Source organism: Hesperophylax consimilis, chromosome 3 (assembly GCF_061612785.1).
Source record: "Hesperophylax consimilis isolate HC1 chromosome 3, BYU_Hcon_1.0, whole genome shotgun sequence".
Lineage (NCBI taxonomy): Eukaryota > Metazoa > Arthropoda > Insecta > Trichoptera > Limnephilidae > Hesperophylax > Hesperophylax consimilis.
The window spans coordinates 37135766-37156237 of NC_142838.1; the positions used below are offsets into that span (position 1 = coordinate 37135766).

Here is a 20472-nt window from a genome sequence, read left to right on the forward strand (position 1 = left end):
TTTGGCCATCCATCATCATCTGCCCTGATGAAGGACCCTGTAACGCTGTCCGAAATGTTGTCTAAAGAAGGAGGAAGTGATATAATATTACTGATAAAAAATATTGCTGATTTATTAAGAATCTCGTAAAATTATTCGTGATACGGTTAGAAACGTTATTGCAAACGTTATTAATGAATTCATAGTTTTCCTGATAAACTTTCAGCAAAATACCTATATATTATCACGATGTCGGAATACGTGTTTATAAAAATCCTAAGTTTTTTGCATTTCGTCATTATATATTATTATCAAGACAAACGCAGGTGTACAAACACGTGTTCCGATATTATTACGAATTTACTAAAAGATTGTCAGGCAACGGCCTGCAATTCCATTTTTAACCGGATTACCAATAATTCTCGACAAATTAACAATACTCATGTTTTAATTGCTCAAAAACAAATCACAATAACCTTCAATATGTTAGCAGGCCGCAAAATGACTACCTACATTTTGACACTTTTAACTTTGCAGTCGGCGCGGCGGCGACGCCAGCGTAGATTTTCTTGTGAATACCCTACACACTTCTCAATTATCTATAGCCAGTTTGTGTGTAAATAAGTAGTATAAATTTTATTTAATGTGTGACTTTCTTAAAATATAGCATTTCATGACAACTCTGATATAACTGATGCCATATAAAATTTACAAAAATTGTATAATTCAGGGTTTTTAAAATTTAATTTGGTCGGCAACCTTCTTGTGTTTTGTATATCATAGAAAAGAAGCACCAGCGATTTTTTTTCCATCTTCAAGGTTAAAGCAATAAACGCTGTCAACTTTTTACCCATTTTACCCTTTTAACATCATGAAAAAGAAATACAATTACCTACATCAAAATGACAATTAAACACACCTTTGAAAAGTGATATAGAGTTACATAGGAAAATATTTAACCTAGTTTTTGTTTCATCACTTTTCATGACTTTATGTCACTTCTTGTATGTGTGTTGAACTGTCATTTTGATGAGATATCCGGTCACTATTCAGAACTAATTATTTTTGCTTTGTGTCGATTTTAATATTTTAAATAGGAGATAAATTTTCTAAAAAATATTTATCGTCTATTTAGTAACACACAATTTGTGTATACGAGTATATATCTTTTATGAAAGACAAACATTCCCGGGTTAGGAATAACCTGACAATATTTGAAAATCTTTTACTACCACCACAGTAAGCGGAAAATGTTGTTTGTGTTGTGTGAGGGAAGACATAGCCAGCCGAGGAATTGAACACACTAAGCCTGGGTGGGACCCAAACGCAATGTCACCGTCAGTAAGAAAAAAAATATTCATTTAATATGATTTAAAAATTTAAATACTAATATTATCTCTGTTTATTGTTCATATTGTGACGTTTAATTTAATTTAGTGATGACGTTGTAATGCTGATAAATTGTACTAAGGTCAGTTTATACGTGACGCGCAGGAAATGCGTTAGATAATAATAACTGTAATATATCCGTGTAATAACAACGATTTTTCTTATTTTTTATTATTTTATTTTTCTTATTTTATGGACTTAACGTCATAACACCACGAATTTCAAAATAATAACTGATAGTGGTTCAAAACCATTTATTTTTTCCGAATATTAAGCCAAAGTTAAGGTATGTATTATTAAATTCCAGGCTGCAAAAGAGATCTTGTGCCTTAAATCTAGTTTGTATGGAAGAAAAAAGTTTTTTTTTTAAACGTAATAAATTTATATAAGTTTACAGACAATATTAATTCATTAATACCAAAATTGTACTGTTCGCACAGACCGATAAAATGGTTAAATATGATATAAATTAAAAATATTTTTGGAAATAAAAGTTCAAAACATATAGGTTAAATCTATTAATTTATATATCCTAAACGTACAAAATACATTAAAAAAATAAATTCCACAGTTGAGAATCAAACCCCGTTCTAATATTTGAAAGGCAACTATACTGAACGTAATGCTACGTATAAACAGGGCAAATTTTCCGCGAGCCGAACCGATAATTATAGGAAAAGAACGCAGCAAAAGCAAAAAGCGCGAAAATTTGTCCTGTTTATGCGTACCCTTATACCCCTAACTTTTGTAAGAACGGCGGCATATAATTCATTAGGTGCATGTATAAATATACTGAATATATTAAGAAAAACGTATTTTATATTTTAGGATGTTACTCACATCGTAATCCGAAATTATATTGTTTTTATTATTCACATTTATATATATACAAGAGCTTCAATTAAAAAAAGGTAGATATTATAATATTATAAATATGTACTTTATCACCTAATGTGAACACTTTATAATAGAATTTTAATAATAACAAAAATATATTTATTTATTTATTAATCTTAAGTTAGCTCACATCTTCGTGTGTGCTTATAGTTTTATAAACATATAAACATGTACATTGTTTGGCAAACATAATCTTTCTTTAAATATTTCAATAAAGTCACAAAAAAAGAAACATTAATAATTGAGATAGACATATTTTCTTAATTCATTTTTGAACTTATTAATATTTTCTATTACAGCAATTTCCTTCGGGATTTTGTTATAGAGTTGAACGGCCTAATAGTCATACAAAGCTGCAATAATGCAGCTTGTATGCAGATTCCACCATTTTTATTTAATATAATAAACATAACACACCATTTTGTTGGTGAATTTAGTCAAAGTAGCAATTTAATTTAAATTAGCAATAAATGTTTAACTTGGACGCATTCCGCTCAAGGGCCGCTGCTATTTAACTACTGGTTTTCGATGGTCAATAAAAAATTAATAACTTAAAAAAAATAAAGCGATATTAATTGAAATCTCGTACGCAAGCAAGCTGTAGTGTTATATATTCTTAGTTTATTATATTACTAGTACATTTATTGCCTACCAAGTTGAACCATCTGTTAACATGCAACGAGTAACGAGAAAGCCGATTCTCTAGCTAAACGAAAATGAGACTCTTGATCATGTTTTCTTTAATTGTAAAAATCATTCATCTTTCAAAGGCATTTATCCTTTACTTATAAAAATCACCCACCAATCTCCCCTTAGTAATCCTTATTTGCTTTCTCTCAACAATTCTCGCATTTTCTCAGTTCTATACAAGTTCATAGACTTGAATGACTTCAATATTTGAGATTTCCTATTCCCGTATAGATTTTCCATAAAATTATAACCATCTCCCTTAACTTTAACGGCACATAGCACTCTTTTTAGGGTGAATTGCCTAATACAAAAAAAAACATGCAACGATGTGCATTAGCGGATCGAAGTTTTGATGTCATTGGTAATTACGCGTATGTTATTTAACACATTTAGTTATTATATTGGCGAGTGTTGAAGATTTAGAGTGAAAAGGCCGAGCCGCCGTTCATCTTTCAATTGATGCACGCCGGTTCAACGTTGGTCCGGTAAAGCCGCCCTTGAGCCTAGTTTAAGTCCGATATTGTTGAATATCGTTCATAAAGCCACAATAGTTACACGTATTGCATTTAAATATGTAAGTACCACTGGCAGTCCGTGACTTTTCATTGAGCTAGATTGAAAAATACGGCTTTAATGATGTTTTTGTAGCTGAAAATATATATTTAAAAAACATAAAAATTCAAATTTTGTATGTCTGAATATATTCATAAAAAAAATTAAGTTGTAACATCAACATTGTATGCAACTGTATTTCTCAACCTTACCACTCTAGCCCACTGAATATTGGTACACGGGGAAAACTTGCTGATATGAAAATTAATATATTGGTAATTTATTAAAATTCTGGTCAAATCATTCGTATTCCCGTTAAAAACGGGACTGCATGCCTTTAACGAATGAATTGACAGATATCCTAACAAACTATCAGTAAAACACGAATACGAAGACGTCAAATATGTGAAAAAAGTGTAATATTTTCGCATTTTGTCATTATATTTATCAGGATAAGCGCAGCTGCATGAACACGTGTTCCGATGTATTCTGAATGTAATAATATTTTATTAGGAAGAGGCCTGCCAGCACTGAATGTCTAGAAGCAATAACTCGTTGGATGTCTTCAAACAAGCTGAAGCTGAATCCATATAAGACTGAGTTTCTCTGGGCTGCCACAGACAAATGCCAACATTTCATAAGCGATTCACCTATTTCTATTTCCGGCAGCGATATCATCCCAAAAACAACAGTCACACTACTCGGTGTCAATTTAGATTCGGACTTTTTGTTTGAAAGTCAAATAAATAGTGTAGCACCAAAACTGTAAGCACCAGTTTTTTTTCACCTAAGACAACTCAAGTCTGTCCGAAGAAATCTTCCTTATCCTTAGAAACTACTTATCAACTCTCATGTAGTGCACGTCTCGATTACTGCAACGGCATTTCTACCAGCCTTCCAAAATATCAAATTGACAAACTGCAATCAGTGTTTAATGCAGCAGCACGGCTCGTAACCTAAATGGGTTTCTAAATATTCGCACATTTCAGAACACCTTCGTAACCTTCATTGGGTCAGGTGCCATGAAAGAATCAAGTACAAATTGTGCTCGATGGATGAAATGGACCCACCCTACTTCTCTGAACTCTGCGTCCCGGAAAACACTGGTCTGAGGCAGTCAACTCTTAGATCAGCAACATCAGCAGCTGTAGGCAGACCGATGGAAATACTAAGTTTGGTGATCGCGCTTTCAGAACATCAGGACCGAAGGCTTGTAATAAACTTCCTCAGGAACTAAGATCCTTAACAAGTCCAACAGAATTAAGGTCAAAACTAAAACTTACCTTTTTAGGCTATCATATCTTGAAATTGAATATACCATTCCTGAGAGAAAGTCCAGCTATATCCAATTATGTCCTAAATCCTGTATATAAATTTCGCTAATAAACAATTAGTTAATATTAATTAAGTGTTAATCTCAAGTGACCTACTACGTAAGTATTGCACTGTATATTATCTCTATACATATCAATATACTGTTCAAATAAAACATTCTCTGTTATTATACCATTCTAGGCCCTAATAGAATTTACTTTATATTAATTACTATTCATTATCATAAACACCTCATACCTCGATTTATGTAAGGTCTTATACAAACCTAGTATTCATTCAACTATTACTACACTAGTAGATATTTCTTTGAATTATGTATTGCTTAACTGCACTTCTGTTAACAACTGTATCACTTGCAATAATATTTTTGTGTACACATTACTTGTTCTGTAATCACTGTATTGTAAAAGCCATTTTATGGCGTTTAAATAAATAATAAATATATATAGTTAGTAATAACATAGTAGATCATTGTAAAAATGTATTATATATGTGTAGTGCCCCTGAGGTGATTTTGCACAAAAACGGGGCATTAAAAATCATCCAAATATTATTATTATTATTTATTATCACATTTTTTACAGGATTGTGATAAATCAGCTACACTCATTTTTCTCCGTGTAGGTACTTATAACAGGATTAAGAATATATGGAAAGATTTTTATGAATTGATGAGGAAATTATTCACTTATTTACAAACAAATTACAGACAAATACAAACTTTGATAAACTCATGTAGTAAAGATTACAAAAACCTTGCAACTAATGGATTCATGCATAGTAAGCAATTGAAATCAGCATGCCCCAAATCCCCTGTAGACACCTATCAATATCACTTGAGACGATATAATACCCTAAAATAAAGCCATAATCTTAACAACGTAAGTGAAGCAGCCGTGCACAGAAATATGCGACGCGTGGCCCTGCTGTATTGGACAGACCCGTGGTAGAATTTTACCTATCAAATATTTAAAATAAAGTGGGAATCTTAACGACATAAGTGATGACGTCGTGTAAAAACAATACTCGGCGCGCGGCCAGGCGTAATGGACGGACTAAGGGGGTATTTCACTATGTCGGGCTAAATATCTGACTAGCTATCCGTTGGCTGGATTTAAAGATCAGAATAACTTCGTTATTCAACGGCGACCATTGTTTCTAGCTTCCGGATAGATAACACTCGAAATAGTCTGGCAACATCGCAAAATGTTTGCAGTTACTCCATCTACTGCCACGGCTGTCATGCGTCACAGTCTGCACACCGAGAAGTGTGCATTTGTTTGGTTATGTTATGTTATGTTGATTATCAGGTCATTTTAGATAGATTCGTGTCGAATTAATACATTGTTTCTTATTTTGAACAAAATCAAATAATTCAGGATGGATCATACAAGCATTCAAATTCATTCTACAAAATTCGACTCACTTCTCAGCTGTTAAACTCGGAATGTTATGACGCCATCTTTGATTCGAGGAATAGCGCCTAACGTGAAGTTCGAGCACTGATTAGTCAAATCTAACCTTAACCCGAGCGTTAGCGTTATTCAGATATAGTGAAAACGAAAAAATGACTATTCCGCGGATTAGTGCTTGGTCAGAACATAATCAGAGATAGTGAAATACCCCCTTACTGTCGACTTTGCCCTAGCAGGCCTATAAAATCGATCTTTCCGTGGGGTTCATTTTAATTATTTCTGATGAACGCATTACTAAAATCACAAATGTTTCTAAAGGGAACGTCCAGAAAAATGAAATATACGCTTATTTTATAGTTGAAAAACGTTTTGTAAAATATTAAAACCGTTTTACATAAAATATTTTAATGGTAAGGTCCTGTTTTTGTTAATCTTAAATAACTTACGTCTTTAAGACTCTCATAACGGGGGTTTGCTCGACGCGCACTTTTGAATTATTTCTGATGAACGCATTACTAAAATCCAAATGTTCCGGTTATGTATTTTTTTAATTAATTCATAAGCGTTTTTTAATTACTATTGGGTGTTAAGGGACGTATTTGATGTACTTTAACTAGTGATTTCTGAAATTATTGACATTTAAAAAAAAAACAGAATTAAAAACAGATTAAAAACAGAAAATTGTATTGAATTTTATGTATTGGACAGCTAGGGTCATCCTCGCATACTTTAACCTGTGATTCCTGACATTATTTGGAGAAAAAAATGCATACGAAATTTTGGTCTCCAGTGACTTTTTTATATAAATTTACAAGTATTTTTTCATTCACAATTTGAAAAAAAAACAAATTCAATATGTTGTCACAGACGAGTAATAGCCCAAGCCATCACATCGACCTTATGTTTTTTGTTGAAAAATAAGTCAAAAGTGTCACCGGAGACCTAAATTTCATTCGCACATTTTATTCCAAATAATGTCAGAAATCACTGAGTAAGTCATATACGTCCCTTAACAATCAGTATATTTTTTTTTACTTTGTAAAGCCGGGTAGTTACTAGTAATTCTAGCTTGTGAGCTAATCGGCACTCAATAATTGTGTACTGTCTAGCATATTATTTAATACGTTCTAAGTAGAAGTAGGCCTACGTGTGGGTCTAGCGTCAACACGGTTAGTCGTCTAACACGGTCGAGCCCATCGATAGCGTCACAAATGTGTTTTTGTTTTGTTTTGTGTTACGCAAAGAGTTGAAAGGGTTAAACGCGGAACACAACATGGTATGGCGTATTTAGCTGTAGATGTGTACAAGATGAGGTGCAATTGGATGGTAGGTAATTTTTTAAATGTTCTGGATGCGATAATGCATTTTTATCAAAAAAATTCCATGAGTGAACATTCATGATAAAATATCACGTGTTTCTTTAACCTATGGAAAAATTTAGTGGAGACCTTTTGATTTGTAATAAGTAATTTTATCGTTGGTTCCAAAATGTACTTATGACGTTTTATCGTTGAACCTTTTATGTAGAAATTACTGAGGACGGGTTTTTTCGGAGAATTCTAAAAATTAATCAAATTTCAAGTTCACTTGCGAGTTCTGTGAAAGTACTTTCTATTCTAGTTCTGTTATTATATCATTATAGGGTAGTTGCTTGACAGAACTGAAGTAATAACAGAACTTGAAAAAATCTTTCACAGAACTTGAAAATTAACTTTTAATTTGAAGAATTGTTCAAATTCTCCGAAACAACCCGTCCTAAAACTAACAAATTAATTGCAATAGATTGTAAAGAGCCAATGCAGATTCATTATTTATTGTATAGTAGGTACATTATTTCTGTCTGAAAATATTTAAAACAGCTTCAGAATTCAACCGAAGTGTTTGAATATAACTAGAGACCAACCAACCGACACTTTTTGTAAAAAATGTATATGAAATTTTGGTCTCCTGTGACTTTTTAATGTTTTTTTTCCACAAAAACATAGAAAATCATTAGAAATTGGAGAGCTAGGGTTGAAATGAGGTGTTGGGTTGGTACTTGGCTGAATGAACAAAACATGTGGAAGAATTTTTTTTGAAACAGTTTACGAAAAAAACATAAAGAAGTCACCGGAGACAATGGTTTCATGTACAATTTTTACTCCAAATAATGTCAGGAATCACTGGATAAAGTGAGTCAAGTACGTCTCTTAACACCCTGTATATCTTCCTAATTTAAAGCTTTTAATTTAGTATCTATACTATTTGATTTTTCACCATGGAACATTATCATGTCAATATTTCCAATAATTGTGTTTAACTATCGATAACATGTAAAATAACCATGTAACTTTCCTAGTTAATCGTAATATTTCAAATATACAATTATGTATACTGTGTTTCTCTTCAGTACACAAACTTTGCTTAAAATAGATACATAGTAGTTTAATTGAATTATATAAATAAATGTATATAAATCACAGACATAGGAATTAATAGACGAGAAGATAATGGCGAGGGGTAAAATCAACCGTTGAAGAACGAAGGGAGTAAGGCTGACTGTGATTCGTCAATAAATCAATCTGACAGTAAATAGGCATCTGACAGTAAATAGGCATCTCGCATTATAATATCACCATTTACTTCTTAAAAGTAAAACCTGCTTTTGAATGAATAGACATTTTTACATGGGAGCGCAAATTACTCGCCACGTTATGAACAAATTTGCGAAGTCCAAATTCGGCGAAAAAATTCGGTTGTATTTTCAGAGTCAAATATTTCGTTTAAGTATTTAGTTAAGACACTTTTATACATGTTCATAATTTACTTCCCAGCAACCAATCAGCTTTGTGTTTCGCGTCCAGACGTTTCTCGATGTGATAGTATATGTTTCTAAAACTGATCTATATTATACGATGTGAATATGCTTAAAATAAAGTAAAATAATGCTTATATATGGAATGTAATACGACAATTGGGTTTATTCTCTTTTTCACATCTATTTTTACAAGTTTTCATAGGACAAGTCAACATTTTGCCATGTTATTTCGTAAAATGAACCGATGATGCCTCGACCATAGTTCGCACAAGAATGATGACGTCACGTTTTCAAATTTCACTTGAGGCCATACGCGAGCACAGCCGGCTCCAATGGAACCGGTATGGGGAGTGGGGATAATACGCTTTTAATCACTTAGGGCAGGTCTACTAATATTCATATGTCTATGATATAAATACAAATGTTAATGTTCGTTTGTTCAAATCCTTAAATCTCCGAAAGTTCTTCAACGATTGCTTTGAAATTTGACACAACGTTGCATTCGAATACGTGTGGGTTTTTATATAGCTTTATTATATAGATATCACCTGTGATAGGTAAAAATATGTTTTTTTAAACAGCGCCATCTGTTGAATGTGAAAGCAGCACGCGCTATTGTTTCTCTGTTTGCACCGACAGACTGAGCCATAGCAACGCGTAGCAGGGAATAATTAGTAATAAATACAAAATAAACCATAATTTCCATTGACGGAAAGTGGAAGTACAGGGTTTTCCAATAAGAGGTGTTATTTTGAATAGCCCGCTATTTCGGTAGATTTTACTTTTGAAGCTATCTTTTTTTGACATTTGACAAGTAGAAACTACGCCAATAATAAAAATGGAACGATACACGCTTCAACAACGCATTAAAATTCACTTGAGTGAATCAAATGCAAATCATCTTGAGTGATGAGGCCCATTTCCACCTCGGTAGCTTCGCCAACAAGCAAAATTGTCGCATCTGGGGCTCGGAAAAAACAAGAGTTATTGTTGAAAAGCTTCTCTATCTTCAACGTGTGACTGTTTGGTGCGTTTTATGGTTCGGCAGAGTCATTGGACCTTACTTTTTCGAAAATGATTGATTCGACTTGTCACTTTATTTTCTTATATTATATCTACCATATGTCTTTGCTTTCATGTACCTTTGTCCACGCCTGTATTTTTCATTTTACTTTATTCGTGTTATTATTTTGTAATTTGGACGATGTCCGTTAATAAATAAATAAATAAAATGAGGCTGGAGCAACAGTTACGGTGAATGGATTGCGCTATCGAGAGATGGTTAATGATTTTTCATGACCGAAATTGGATGGTATTGATCTGGACAACGTTTATTTTCTACAAAACGGCGCTACGTGCCACACAAGCAACGAAACCATTGATCTTTTACGATTGAATATCAAAATAACACCTCTTATTGAAAAACCCTGTATATGGATGAAAGATATTTGAAAACAGTTTTCAGTTATTTTTTCTTATCAATGAAAGTTTTTTTTAACCCAATGCATTAACAAGACAGAAGAAATTCTATTCACCCCTGAAAATGTCTGGAATACAGGTTATAATGCATTATTCAGGAAAGTTCTGGATCTTTCTCGAAATAAATAAAACCTTTTAGATGGCACCGTCCATCCCATCTCTGATGTCACAGCATTTAGCCATTAGTCTGATTAAGAAAAGTAAATCGTGGTTGCGAATAATACCATCTCCATTCGGGCAATCATCTGCGACAACTATATAAACTTGGAGGCAGGTCCGTGTTCTTCATACAGTTACAAAGAGATTAACGAACAAGATGGTCATAATATTGCTGTTGACTAGTGCAGTGCTTGTTAGGTGACTCTCACATTATATTAAATATTAATTTCAATCAATACTATAAAAATTTGCCAATTGGGTAAAATTACTTAGATTTTATGATTTTCGTATTAATTTTTTCGTCTTTTGCCAGCATACAGCCTGCAGAGAGTTTGCGAAAATTCCCGGAGAATTTTCAATTCGGGGCGTCGACAGCCGCTTACCAAATTGAAGGAGCATGGAATATTTCCGGTGAGTTCATGAATTGATTTATTACGAGCCAAAACACTTGTGTAATAATGGTGCAATTGTTCACTCCCCACTAACGATCAATTGTTATTATTATTTAGTAAATAATATTTTAAATGATACTTATAGTTAAAATCTAAACGTGCCTTTGGTAGAGCTGGTATAAACAATTTAAAAAAATTACTAAATACGAAAAGAAATTATGATTTTCATATTAATTTTTTTGTGTGTGTTTTTAAGTAGTTTATACAGCTGTACAAATGCACACTGTCCCCTAAAGGAAATAAAATAAAATAATTATGATTACTTTAATTTAATTTATTTGCTCTCCTAAAGTCAACAAGTTGTACTCTCTGTGGTCTAAGAAATGGGAAGTTTTGACCATATTTTTTTCGGTTATCCCTCTCTAAACAAATATCCTCTCTTCAATATCAAGCCTTGTCTAAAATTACTTCCCCTCCGTTATACATCTCATTTCTTCTAAGTCTGAACTCGACTTCAATATTCCACATAATTATGAAATCTAACCATTTAAATAAAATATATATAAAGTCACATTTCTTTCTTTAAGTTGAAATGATGGCCTAGAAAACGTCACCAAATTGGAGAATATTCCGAATGGTTTTAAATTCAAATATAGTTGTGGAAATAAAGAAATTGTATTATTTTTTGGTGATGAGTGCAAAAAATTTAAATAAATATTTTTCATCCTTTCCAGACAAAGGCGAGAGCATCTGGGATCACCTCACCCACAACAAAGCATATAGAATAGCAGATGGAAGCAACGGAGACTTGGCCTGCGACTCTTACAACAACTACAAGAGAGACGTGGAGATACTAAAAGAGTTGGGAGTTGACTTCTACCGTTTTTCCATCTCTTGGTCTCGCCTCCTACCATCAGGCTTCGGTAACAAGGTCAGCAAAGACGGCCTGGACTATTACAACAACCTCATCAACGAGCTGATCGAAAACAATATAAGACCAGTGATCACACTCTACCACTGGGATCTTCCGCAAAAGCTTCAAGACCTGGGAGGATGGACTAACCCAGCCATGGTGGAATACTTTGAAGATTTTGCTGGTGTTGCTTTTGACGCTTTCGGAGACAGAGTTAAGGAATGGCTGACTTTCAACGAGCCTAAGGACATCTGCCTGTTGGGCTATGGAGCCGATGTTCGAGCTCCTCTAGTGAACATCAAAGGAGTGGCTGATTATATGTGCGCTCACACCCTGCTCAAGTCCCACGCCAAGGCTTATCATCTCTACCAGGATAACTATAAAGCGGAACAAAAGGGTGAGTTGGAATTCCATCATTAATAATAACTAGCACGTACCAATGAAAAAACACGGGATTTTATTTTAATTGCAGTATTGTGAAGCTGAACGTATTTATTAGAAAACAAAACATTGCTTTGTATTTGTACTAGAAATTTACCATTCGAATGACCACCGTTGTGTAGTAAATTTAAAAAAAATTACGACATCTGTCAAAAATTTAAAATTAATATTTCTATATTTGAGATTTGTATTTATTTTTGGGTTACTACGCCTTGTTGCATTTACTCCTTCTTTAGGACAGTGTAACGTAGTCCGAAAGAAGGAGGAGTGTAACATGGCATAATAACCCAAAAATAAATTTCTATAAAAGAAATACAATTCTCAAACATAGAAATATTAATTTAAAAATTCTTTGCAATCGCTTGTCTAAATAGTTCCCGCAATCAATTCTTATTTTGAAAATCAAATAAAATCCTAGTTCTAGAGTTCATTGAATGGGAAATACAGAGAGACACACCGCCGAATTTATTAATTCGACGAGCTGAAGAAAGTTTATGAAATCAGCTACAATTTTTTAAGGAAGATGTTTTGTATTTGTTTATGTTTTTATTTGCTGTATTGTAGTCCAAATAACCAAAATTTCCCATTTCAATAATTCCAGGCAGAGTAGGAATGACCCTGAGCGCTCATTGGTATGAGCCCCTTGACAACTCTACTGAGAATATCGAAGCAGCAGAGAGAATTCGCGAATTTCAAGTGAGTGTTATCATCACCAGGTTATCACTAAAACATACTTATATAACGGACAATGCACAAGTCAATCCGATAAAACTGCCAAGGTTATCTATAGAGATGAACATGAACATGAACGATGCACAATTAAAAACAAACTGTTTCAACTACGTAAATTTCATGTTATTTGTGTTCCATGTTTACTAATGTCTAATTTATTATGACTGACATACTCATTTCATTATTTACGTTTATTACATTTTATTTTGATTAATATGGTTGCCACAATCCAGCTTGGATCTATCAATTGATCCAGACTTTATAGCTTCCGGCAACGCATTATAATATTGCATTCCTTTGTATAGTAAATTGTTTTGTCCATTTTTGGTAGCCTAATTTCATTGCACGTCCGTTTGTTATGTCTATATTTTATAAAAAATTGTTTAAAAAGTATTTTGGTAACAAGTTGTTTATTATTTTATGTTTAAATATCATCGCGTTCAAGGTCTGTTTCACTGTTAGCCATTTTAGTTACAGTAGTTCCAGTTTAGCTTTTGAAAATCTATATCGCCTAACTATTGGCATTTTTAGAGATTTTGTAACAAATGTTGTTCAACTTATTTTGACTGAAGGTTTTTTTTGTTGGTTTTCAGATTGGACTTTATGCCCATCCAATTTTCTCCAAAGAGGGAGATTATCCAACTGTGATGAAGGACAGGATAGCTGCACGCAGCTTGGAGCAAGGCTACAGCACGTCTCGTCTTCCTTCCTTCACTCCAGAAGAGGTGGAGTACATTAGGGGGACGTACGACTTCTTTGGACTGAACCACTACACCACCATGCTGGCCAGAGCTGCTACTTCTGATGACGTATTCGAAGATCCCTCTTTTGATGATGATCACCAAACTGTTGCCTCTCAGGATAAGGATTGGGCTGGAGCTTCTTCGAATTGGCTGAAGGTAGATTTCTTTTCTGTTTTCTTACATCCTCACTCTCCAACCATCACGGAAGTCATCAACTATGTTCTTTCAGCTTTTCTTATGCCTTGAAGAACTGTTGATGCAACTACCTTTCTTTATTTGTTATCACTTAGATTTTAGACCGAAAGTATGAGAAAATGAATTAATTATAAAATGTAAAAAATAAGGCAGACCGATCAGAGGCTGGGTTGGCAATGCGTCAGGTTCTAACCAGGCGTCGTTAGTTCAATTATTCGACTGTAATCCATAGTGACAGAATCAATTTTCCGCTTAGTGTGATGGTAGTAAGAGATTTTCAAAATCATTCAGATTATTCGTAACTCTGGAATGCTTGTCTTTTTTTGAAAAAACCTTTGAAGGTTAGGTTTAATATTGAAAAAAAAGATAATATTAATATATCTAAACGAAACACTAAACAGGACAAGACACAGAAAATAAAAAAAAGTAACGGTCGCAACTGGGGATCGAACCAGGATCTCTGTCTTACATCAGTAAGATATATCAACATTGTCTCAACAATGCTTTTAAACACTAAGCTATCGAGACTTAATTAATTTCCGTGTGTTTTGTTTTGTCTCATTTTTAATTTAGATTTTTTAATATATTATGCTTAAATAAAAAAGGCAATTAAAGCTGGTTATTTTCCAGTTGCCAAGTGACCTTCGTAACCTTTAATATTTGTAAATTTCCATGTGGTTATATGTAAGATAATAATATTGTGCAAAACGTTGACCTCAACATCTATAAATATAATAGTTATTTCATCATTACTCACATCATCTTTAACCTAATTTATTAATAGATACAGATAAAAGATATCCGCAATATTATCGCAAAGTGCTCCAAAATTAGAGTCTTATACCTTCGACACCCGTTTATAGATGGGAGACGTACCAAACGTGTGTCCAATATTTGTATTCGGTTGAAATTTTTCACATCATTTCAAGTCTTTTTTTCTACTCATCTCATTCAAAGTTCTTTTTTCTACTCATTCTACTGTCAACAGCTCGGCTGTGAAACGAATTGCCAGATATTGTGTTTCCTCCCTCTCAAAATATAGACCGAGAAATCTGAAGATGATATGCGGAATCCCCCTTTCAAAAAGACCTTTGAAATAGCACTATCCCAACTTTTACAAACAATTTCTTCCCGGCAAGTTATGTCCGTCAAGATATTCATGTATATTGCCTATTCTTGTCGACATATTGCCCTGTCTTAGCTGTGAGTTCGCTCGGCTACTGATATTACGGCTTTATTGCAAAATTGGCTTTATTTATTACAAAAAAAAATAATAAAACACTTATTATTATTATTTATATTATTGTCGGGTCAAATCTATCTCTCTCTCTCGCTCTGTTACACAATATATGTACGTCTTTGTTTGCCACCCACCCGCTGCCAAAATTGCCATAATTTCGCACGCGATTATAATAAATAAATAATTTCAATATTTTTTTTCATATTGCATGTTGCATTCACGTTGCAAGAGATCGTTTTTTCGATTTGTTAATAAGTTTGTATTATTCATTACTGTAATCTTGACCGAACATGACAATTTTGATGGCCAAAAACTTGCCGAGACAATTGTTCCGTAATCGATAAACCAAATAATTTAAGTTAGAAAAGTATACTTATTTTGATAAGAGTAATAAAATTAGTTTAAGTAAGAAAGCTAGTCAATTAAGTGCTAAATCAAAACACAATGATATTTCTATGGGTAAAACATTATTAGAAGAGAAATCCCTGGTCATACTCAGGGACAAAGTCTAACCACCCCCAAAGAGGGGAGGTCGACGGCACAATATATACACAAGGGCATTGTCATATCTAATTTGGCTGAAAAAAGTGGAAAAGGAGATGAGGGAGACGAAGGTTGGGAAGTATTAGTGGACTTACATGGCTATAGCCAATTGAATTTCAATTCTGAAGACTACGTCTCACCACTCTAATATAGAGTTAACTTTAGAACTCTGAATGACAATTTTTGATTATCTTCCAGGTCGTGCCGTGGGGATTTAGAAAGCTGTTGACTTGGATCAAGGAGTCGTACGACAACCCCGAGGTGATTATCTACGAGAACGGATATTCGGATTGGAGTGGTCTCAACGACACCGCCAGGGTCGACTACTACCGGCAGTACCTGAACGCCATGCTGGACGCCATGGAGAACGGCAGCAAAGTGACGGCCTACACAGCTTGGAGCCTCATGGACAACTTCGAATGGATGTCTGGATACTCGTGAGTTCATTTTTGATATCAAATATTGAATTAATAAATTGGTAAAGTCGTTCAACCGACATAATTTTGACTACCAGTCGCATCTAATTTTTTTTTCTATACTAGGACGCGGTGAAAAGTGAGCATTTCAAATTTATTTTGAATCTCTAAAATTATTGTTAGTCCGGTTAAAAACGGGATGGCAGGCCTTTAACGAATAACATTAACAGGTTTCCTGATAAACGTTTAGTAAGCTGCAAATGTATTATCACGATGTCGGAACACGTTAAAGAACGCGTGTTCCTGACATTGTAATAATATATTTGAAATTTACTAAAAACATTAGTAGGAGACCTGCAATCCTGATTTAACCGTGGTTCTTAATATCTTATTTTTCTCAGTGTATGTTTGACTGTTGCATATTATTTGCAAATCTCACATTTTATTAATAACGAGCGCAGACTCTCTGAATCTCTGAAAAATCACGGGATATTCAAATTGTATTTATGAAGCATAAAGTATTGTCTTAAAAAAACGTACATTCTAAATTTAGAGACGACATGAAATTTACCTTTCGACTAAACACCGCTAATAAACTTGAAAAATTACGACATCAATAAAAAAAATTTACGATAGAAATACATGTTTTAAATTCAGAATTATTAATAAATCAAGTAACTTGGATAACTACGCGGAGAAAATGATCGCATCCTTTTTGAAATACAGTATCTGTGCAGACAGACACTTTCACTCGTCTTGTACATCAATATTATTATTTAAATTAACACGTGTTCCGCCGTCCTTATAAAACATTGGCTTTTAAATAATACCTTGTTAGGAACTCTGTCAATTCATTCGTTAAAGGCCTGCAGTCCCATTTTTAACCGGAACACAAATAATTTTACCAGATTTTTAATAAATTAACAATATTTTAAATCAGTAATTTTTCTCCGTATACTTTATTGCTTGCCTAAATTGATTCCACGTTCAGATTCAATTTTGAAAAAATACCAAGATAATCCTAGTTTTAGAGATCATCGAACCGGAGTTACAGACAGAAACCCAATACCAAAATTATTATTTTTAATTAAAGTGTCAACCCTATTACAATATTTATTAATTACGTATTAATCTCAGCAAATTTATCGATGTCATGGCACTTGCAAAACATGTTCGTTCTGGAACTGTATTTTCCTTCGGTCCAATGGCTTACTCCTAGCTAAAATTTTAATTCTATTTGGAGTAAATAAACTGACAGTTTAATTAAAATTATACTTCTTTTTGCATTTATAAATATAAATATAAATAAAAAATCTGATTATTTTAATAACATATTTAATTAAGTTACACATCAATGTAAATTATTGATTCAGAATGCCTGATGATTCTTACGTTTACATAATAAATACCCTATAATAAGGTCAACTGCTCTGTTGCTAAAGGTAATAATATATTTTATAATGATGAACGACTTTGCTATTAATGAATTCCGAGTCAATGTCGCCATTAGAATGTGTTTAAACATAAACCAATGATATAGTAACTAGGTTATTGGTAGCGTGACAGTACTACAAATCAAATGGTTTAGTCGTACAATCCATCATTACCATTTTACATAAAATTCTACATATTACACGATAAGAAGCTGATCAATACATTCCTTCAAACGAATTTATCATAAACAAGAAAACAACATTGTTAGTTTTATTTAACAAAGCGTTTCTGAGGTTATTCCGTTTATAGATTACAAAATGAACCAGGTCATGTACGTTACATGTTTTTCTTTTTGTTATTTAAGGATCAATGGATAATCATCAAGATTAAAAAAATAATAAAAAACGTTTAATAGATTATTGATGTTGTTTTAATGGTCTGGGAAAAAAATGGTTTAAAATTGTCTTTTCCGATATTCTAAGCGCACAAAAATGGTGTTACATAAATTCTCTTAGTATTATTGTTATCTCCAAGAATTAGAGAAGGAACTCTCGCGGTCGAAACACAAAATATCAAGACATCAAGTATTCCCGCTTAACATTCAATTGAAAATGGGTTCACTGTTTTTGAGTGTATACCAAAAACATTAAAAAATGAACGCAAACCTAGTTAAAGTTTTTAAAATTGCTTACCGTTGGTTTTTGTAAAGATATGGACACCACTTTTTACGAAACTAAAATACAGATTTTCTTACTTACACAAACAATAATTATCACGTCACTTATTTTTATCTAAAACTCGTTTTTTTATTTATTTAAAAGTCATTATTAAAAAAGGCAAACCATGAGTGGGTGAAATGTTTGGCGGTTTTCTGTTTTGTAGAATTATTCCAATTATACGGTAGCCTTTACGTGTAAAGTTTTAAACGAAAAGATAAACTTGGTCCTTATACTTTTTAAATCTGTTTGTATTATATGTCTGACAAAAACTCTGATATTTCCTCAGTTATATTATTCCTACAGATATTACAGTCTGATGATCAAAGCGCCCGTCTCTCACCCGTTTCTCTTCCACATAACACGAAAACACAATGCTTATAGATTGTTTTTTTTTATTGCAGAGAAAGATTTGGACTTTACCACGTGGATTACACAGACCCGAAAAGAACCCGAACCGCCAAGGATTCAGCCAAATTCTACGCTGAAGTCATCAGCAATCGGGCTATCGACTTATAAAAAATTATTCCATCATAACTCAACACAATGACAATTCAACACGCTTTTAAAAACTGATATAAAGTCATTTGAATCCATGAAAAACTAACCTATAAACCTAACCTACGTAACCTATTTAGCCGAGTTTTTGGTTTCATCACATTTCATGACTTTATATCTATTTTTAAAGGTGTGTTGAATTGTCACATTGATGAGTTACCCAGTCACCTGAAAAATCAGGTATGAAAAAATTTATAAGAAAAAATTTTCTACATTTTTGTCCCAATATATTTATATTCATTTTAATAATCAATATTGCAGTTCATAGAACCCAATTAACTGTTCATTTGCTACTGAACAACTTTAAAAAAATGTGATTATTTAAAGAAAATTGATTGATTATATTATGATACTTTATTAAAATAGTTAGGGTTTCAAAGTATTTATCACAATTAGCTAACTAGTCAATTTTAGTCTAATTTTTCAAAATTATTTTTTTGTTGTTGTGTGTAACGACGTGTATTTCAATTATAAATTAGCACAATCGAAAAGTTGTCGATTATGCTCATCTATAAAATAAAATATACAATTTAGAAGGATTCATTTTAATATTCCTTCAAAATTATATAATTTAGGAGGTTTATTAAAATGTAGTTGTTATTTCGATTAATTGATATCAATACGTTTATTTTGTATAATTATTTATGCCCTTAATAATTTATTTGATTGAATTTGTGATAATAGACATTTTACAGTCATCATAAGTATAAAGGTGATAGAATGGGTTATTAAAAAGTTGGGTAGGATTTGTAATGTATTTAAAGTAAGAAATGAAAAGACTGTGTTAATCTTTGAGTTATGATTATTGTTTGTCGTACTAGATATCTCAATTTAATAAAAAAAAACTATTTATGTTTACTAGTACCTACTTGTAAAATTGAATAATATTAACAGATAATAAAAAATATAATTAAATACTTTTGTCTATTATTGTTTAACCGATTACCTCACACTCTATAGCTCTGACTCTTGCATTGATCCGGCTGGTCTACTTGATCGTGCCTATATGGTCAACTTTGTACAAAGTTCACTTCAACAATATAGGACGATTTCAGCACATTCATTTATCCCGTCGGTACCGGTGCATAGTCGGGAAACCAAACGTGCGCCCAACATTTTGTACACGGTTGACATAAATGTGTCACATGTCAACTGTCAACAGCTTGGCTGTGGAACGATGTTTTTCCTCCTTCCTACAACACGGGTCTCCTCAAAAGACCCTTCGCACAGCATTCCTAAAGATGACAGGCCCTGAGGGAAATTATTTTCCTTAGGGCCTATACTTACTCCCATGTGGAGTAAGTATACTTTCGTTATCGCTCTGCCAGTTCTACACCAAGCTGTCTTTGAATACACTATAACCAGAGATGTGCAAAATGGGTACCTAAAACCATTTGAAATGCAAAATGGAAATGGGTCAAAACTTTTCCATTTGAAAATACAAAATGCAAAATGGT

The 20472-nt window shown here is 33.0% G+C and overlaps 1 protein-coding gene across 1 annotated transcript; it reads left to right on the forward strand.

Annotated features, from left to right (window-relative positions):
• Positions 1-10735: 10735 nt before the first annotated feature.
• LOC149425417 (myrosinase 1-like) lies at positions 10736-19930 on the forward strand. Its single transcript, XM_089650631.1, has 7 exons — positions 10736-10890; positions 11006-11103; positions 11819-12394; positions 13040-13134; positions 13764-14069; positions 16090-16328; positions 18862-19930. Exons 1-7 carry the CDS (start codon positions 10850-10852, stop codon positions 18974-18976), a joined length of 1470 nt encoding a protein of 489 aa, XP_089506757.1. The 5' UTR covers positions 10736-10849; the 3' UTR covers positions 18977-19930.
• Positions 19931-20472: the final 542 nt, after the last annotated feature.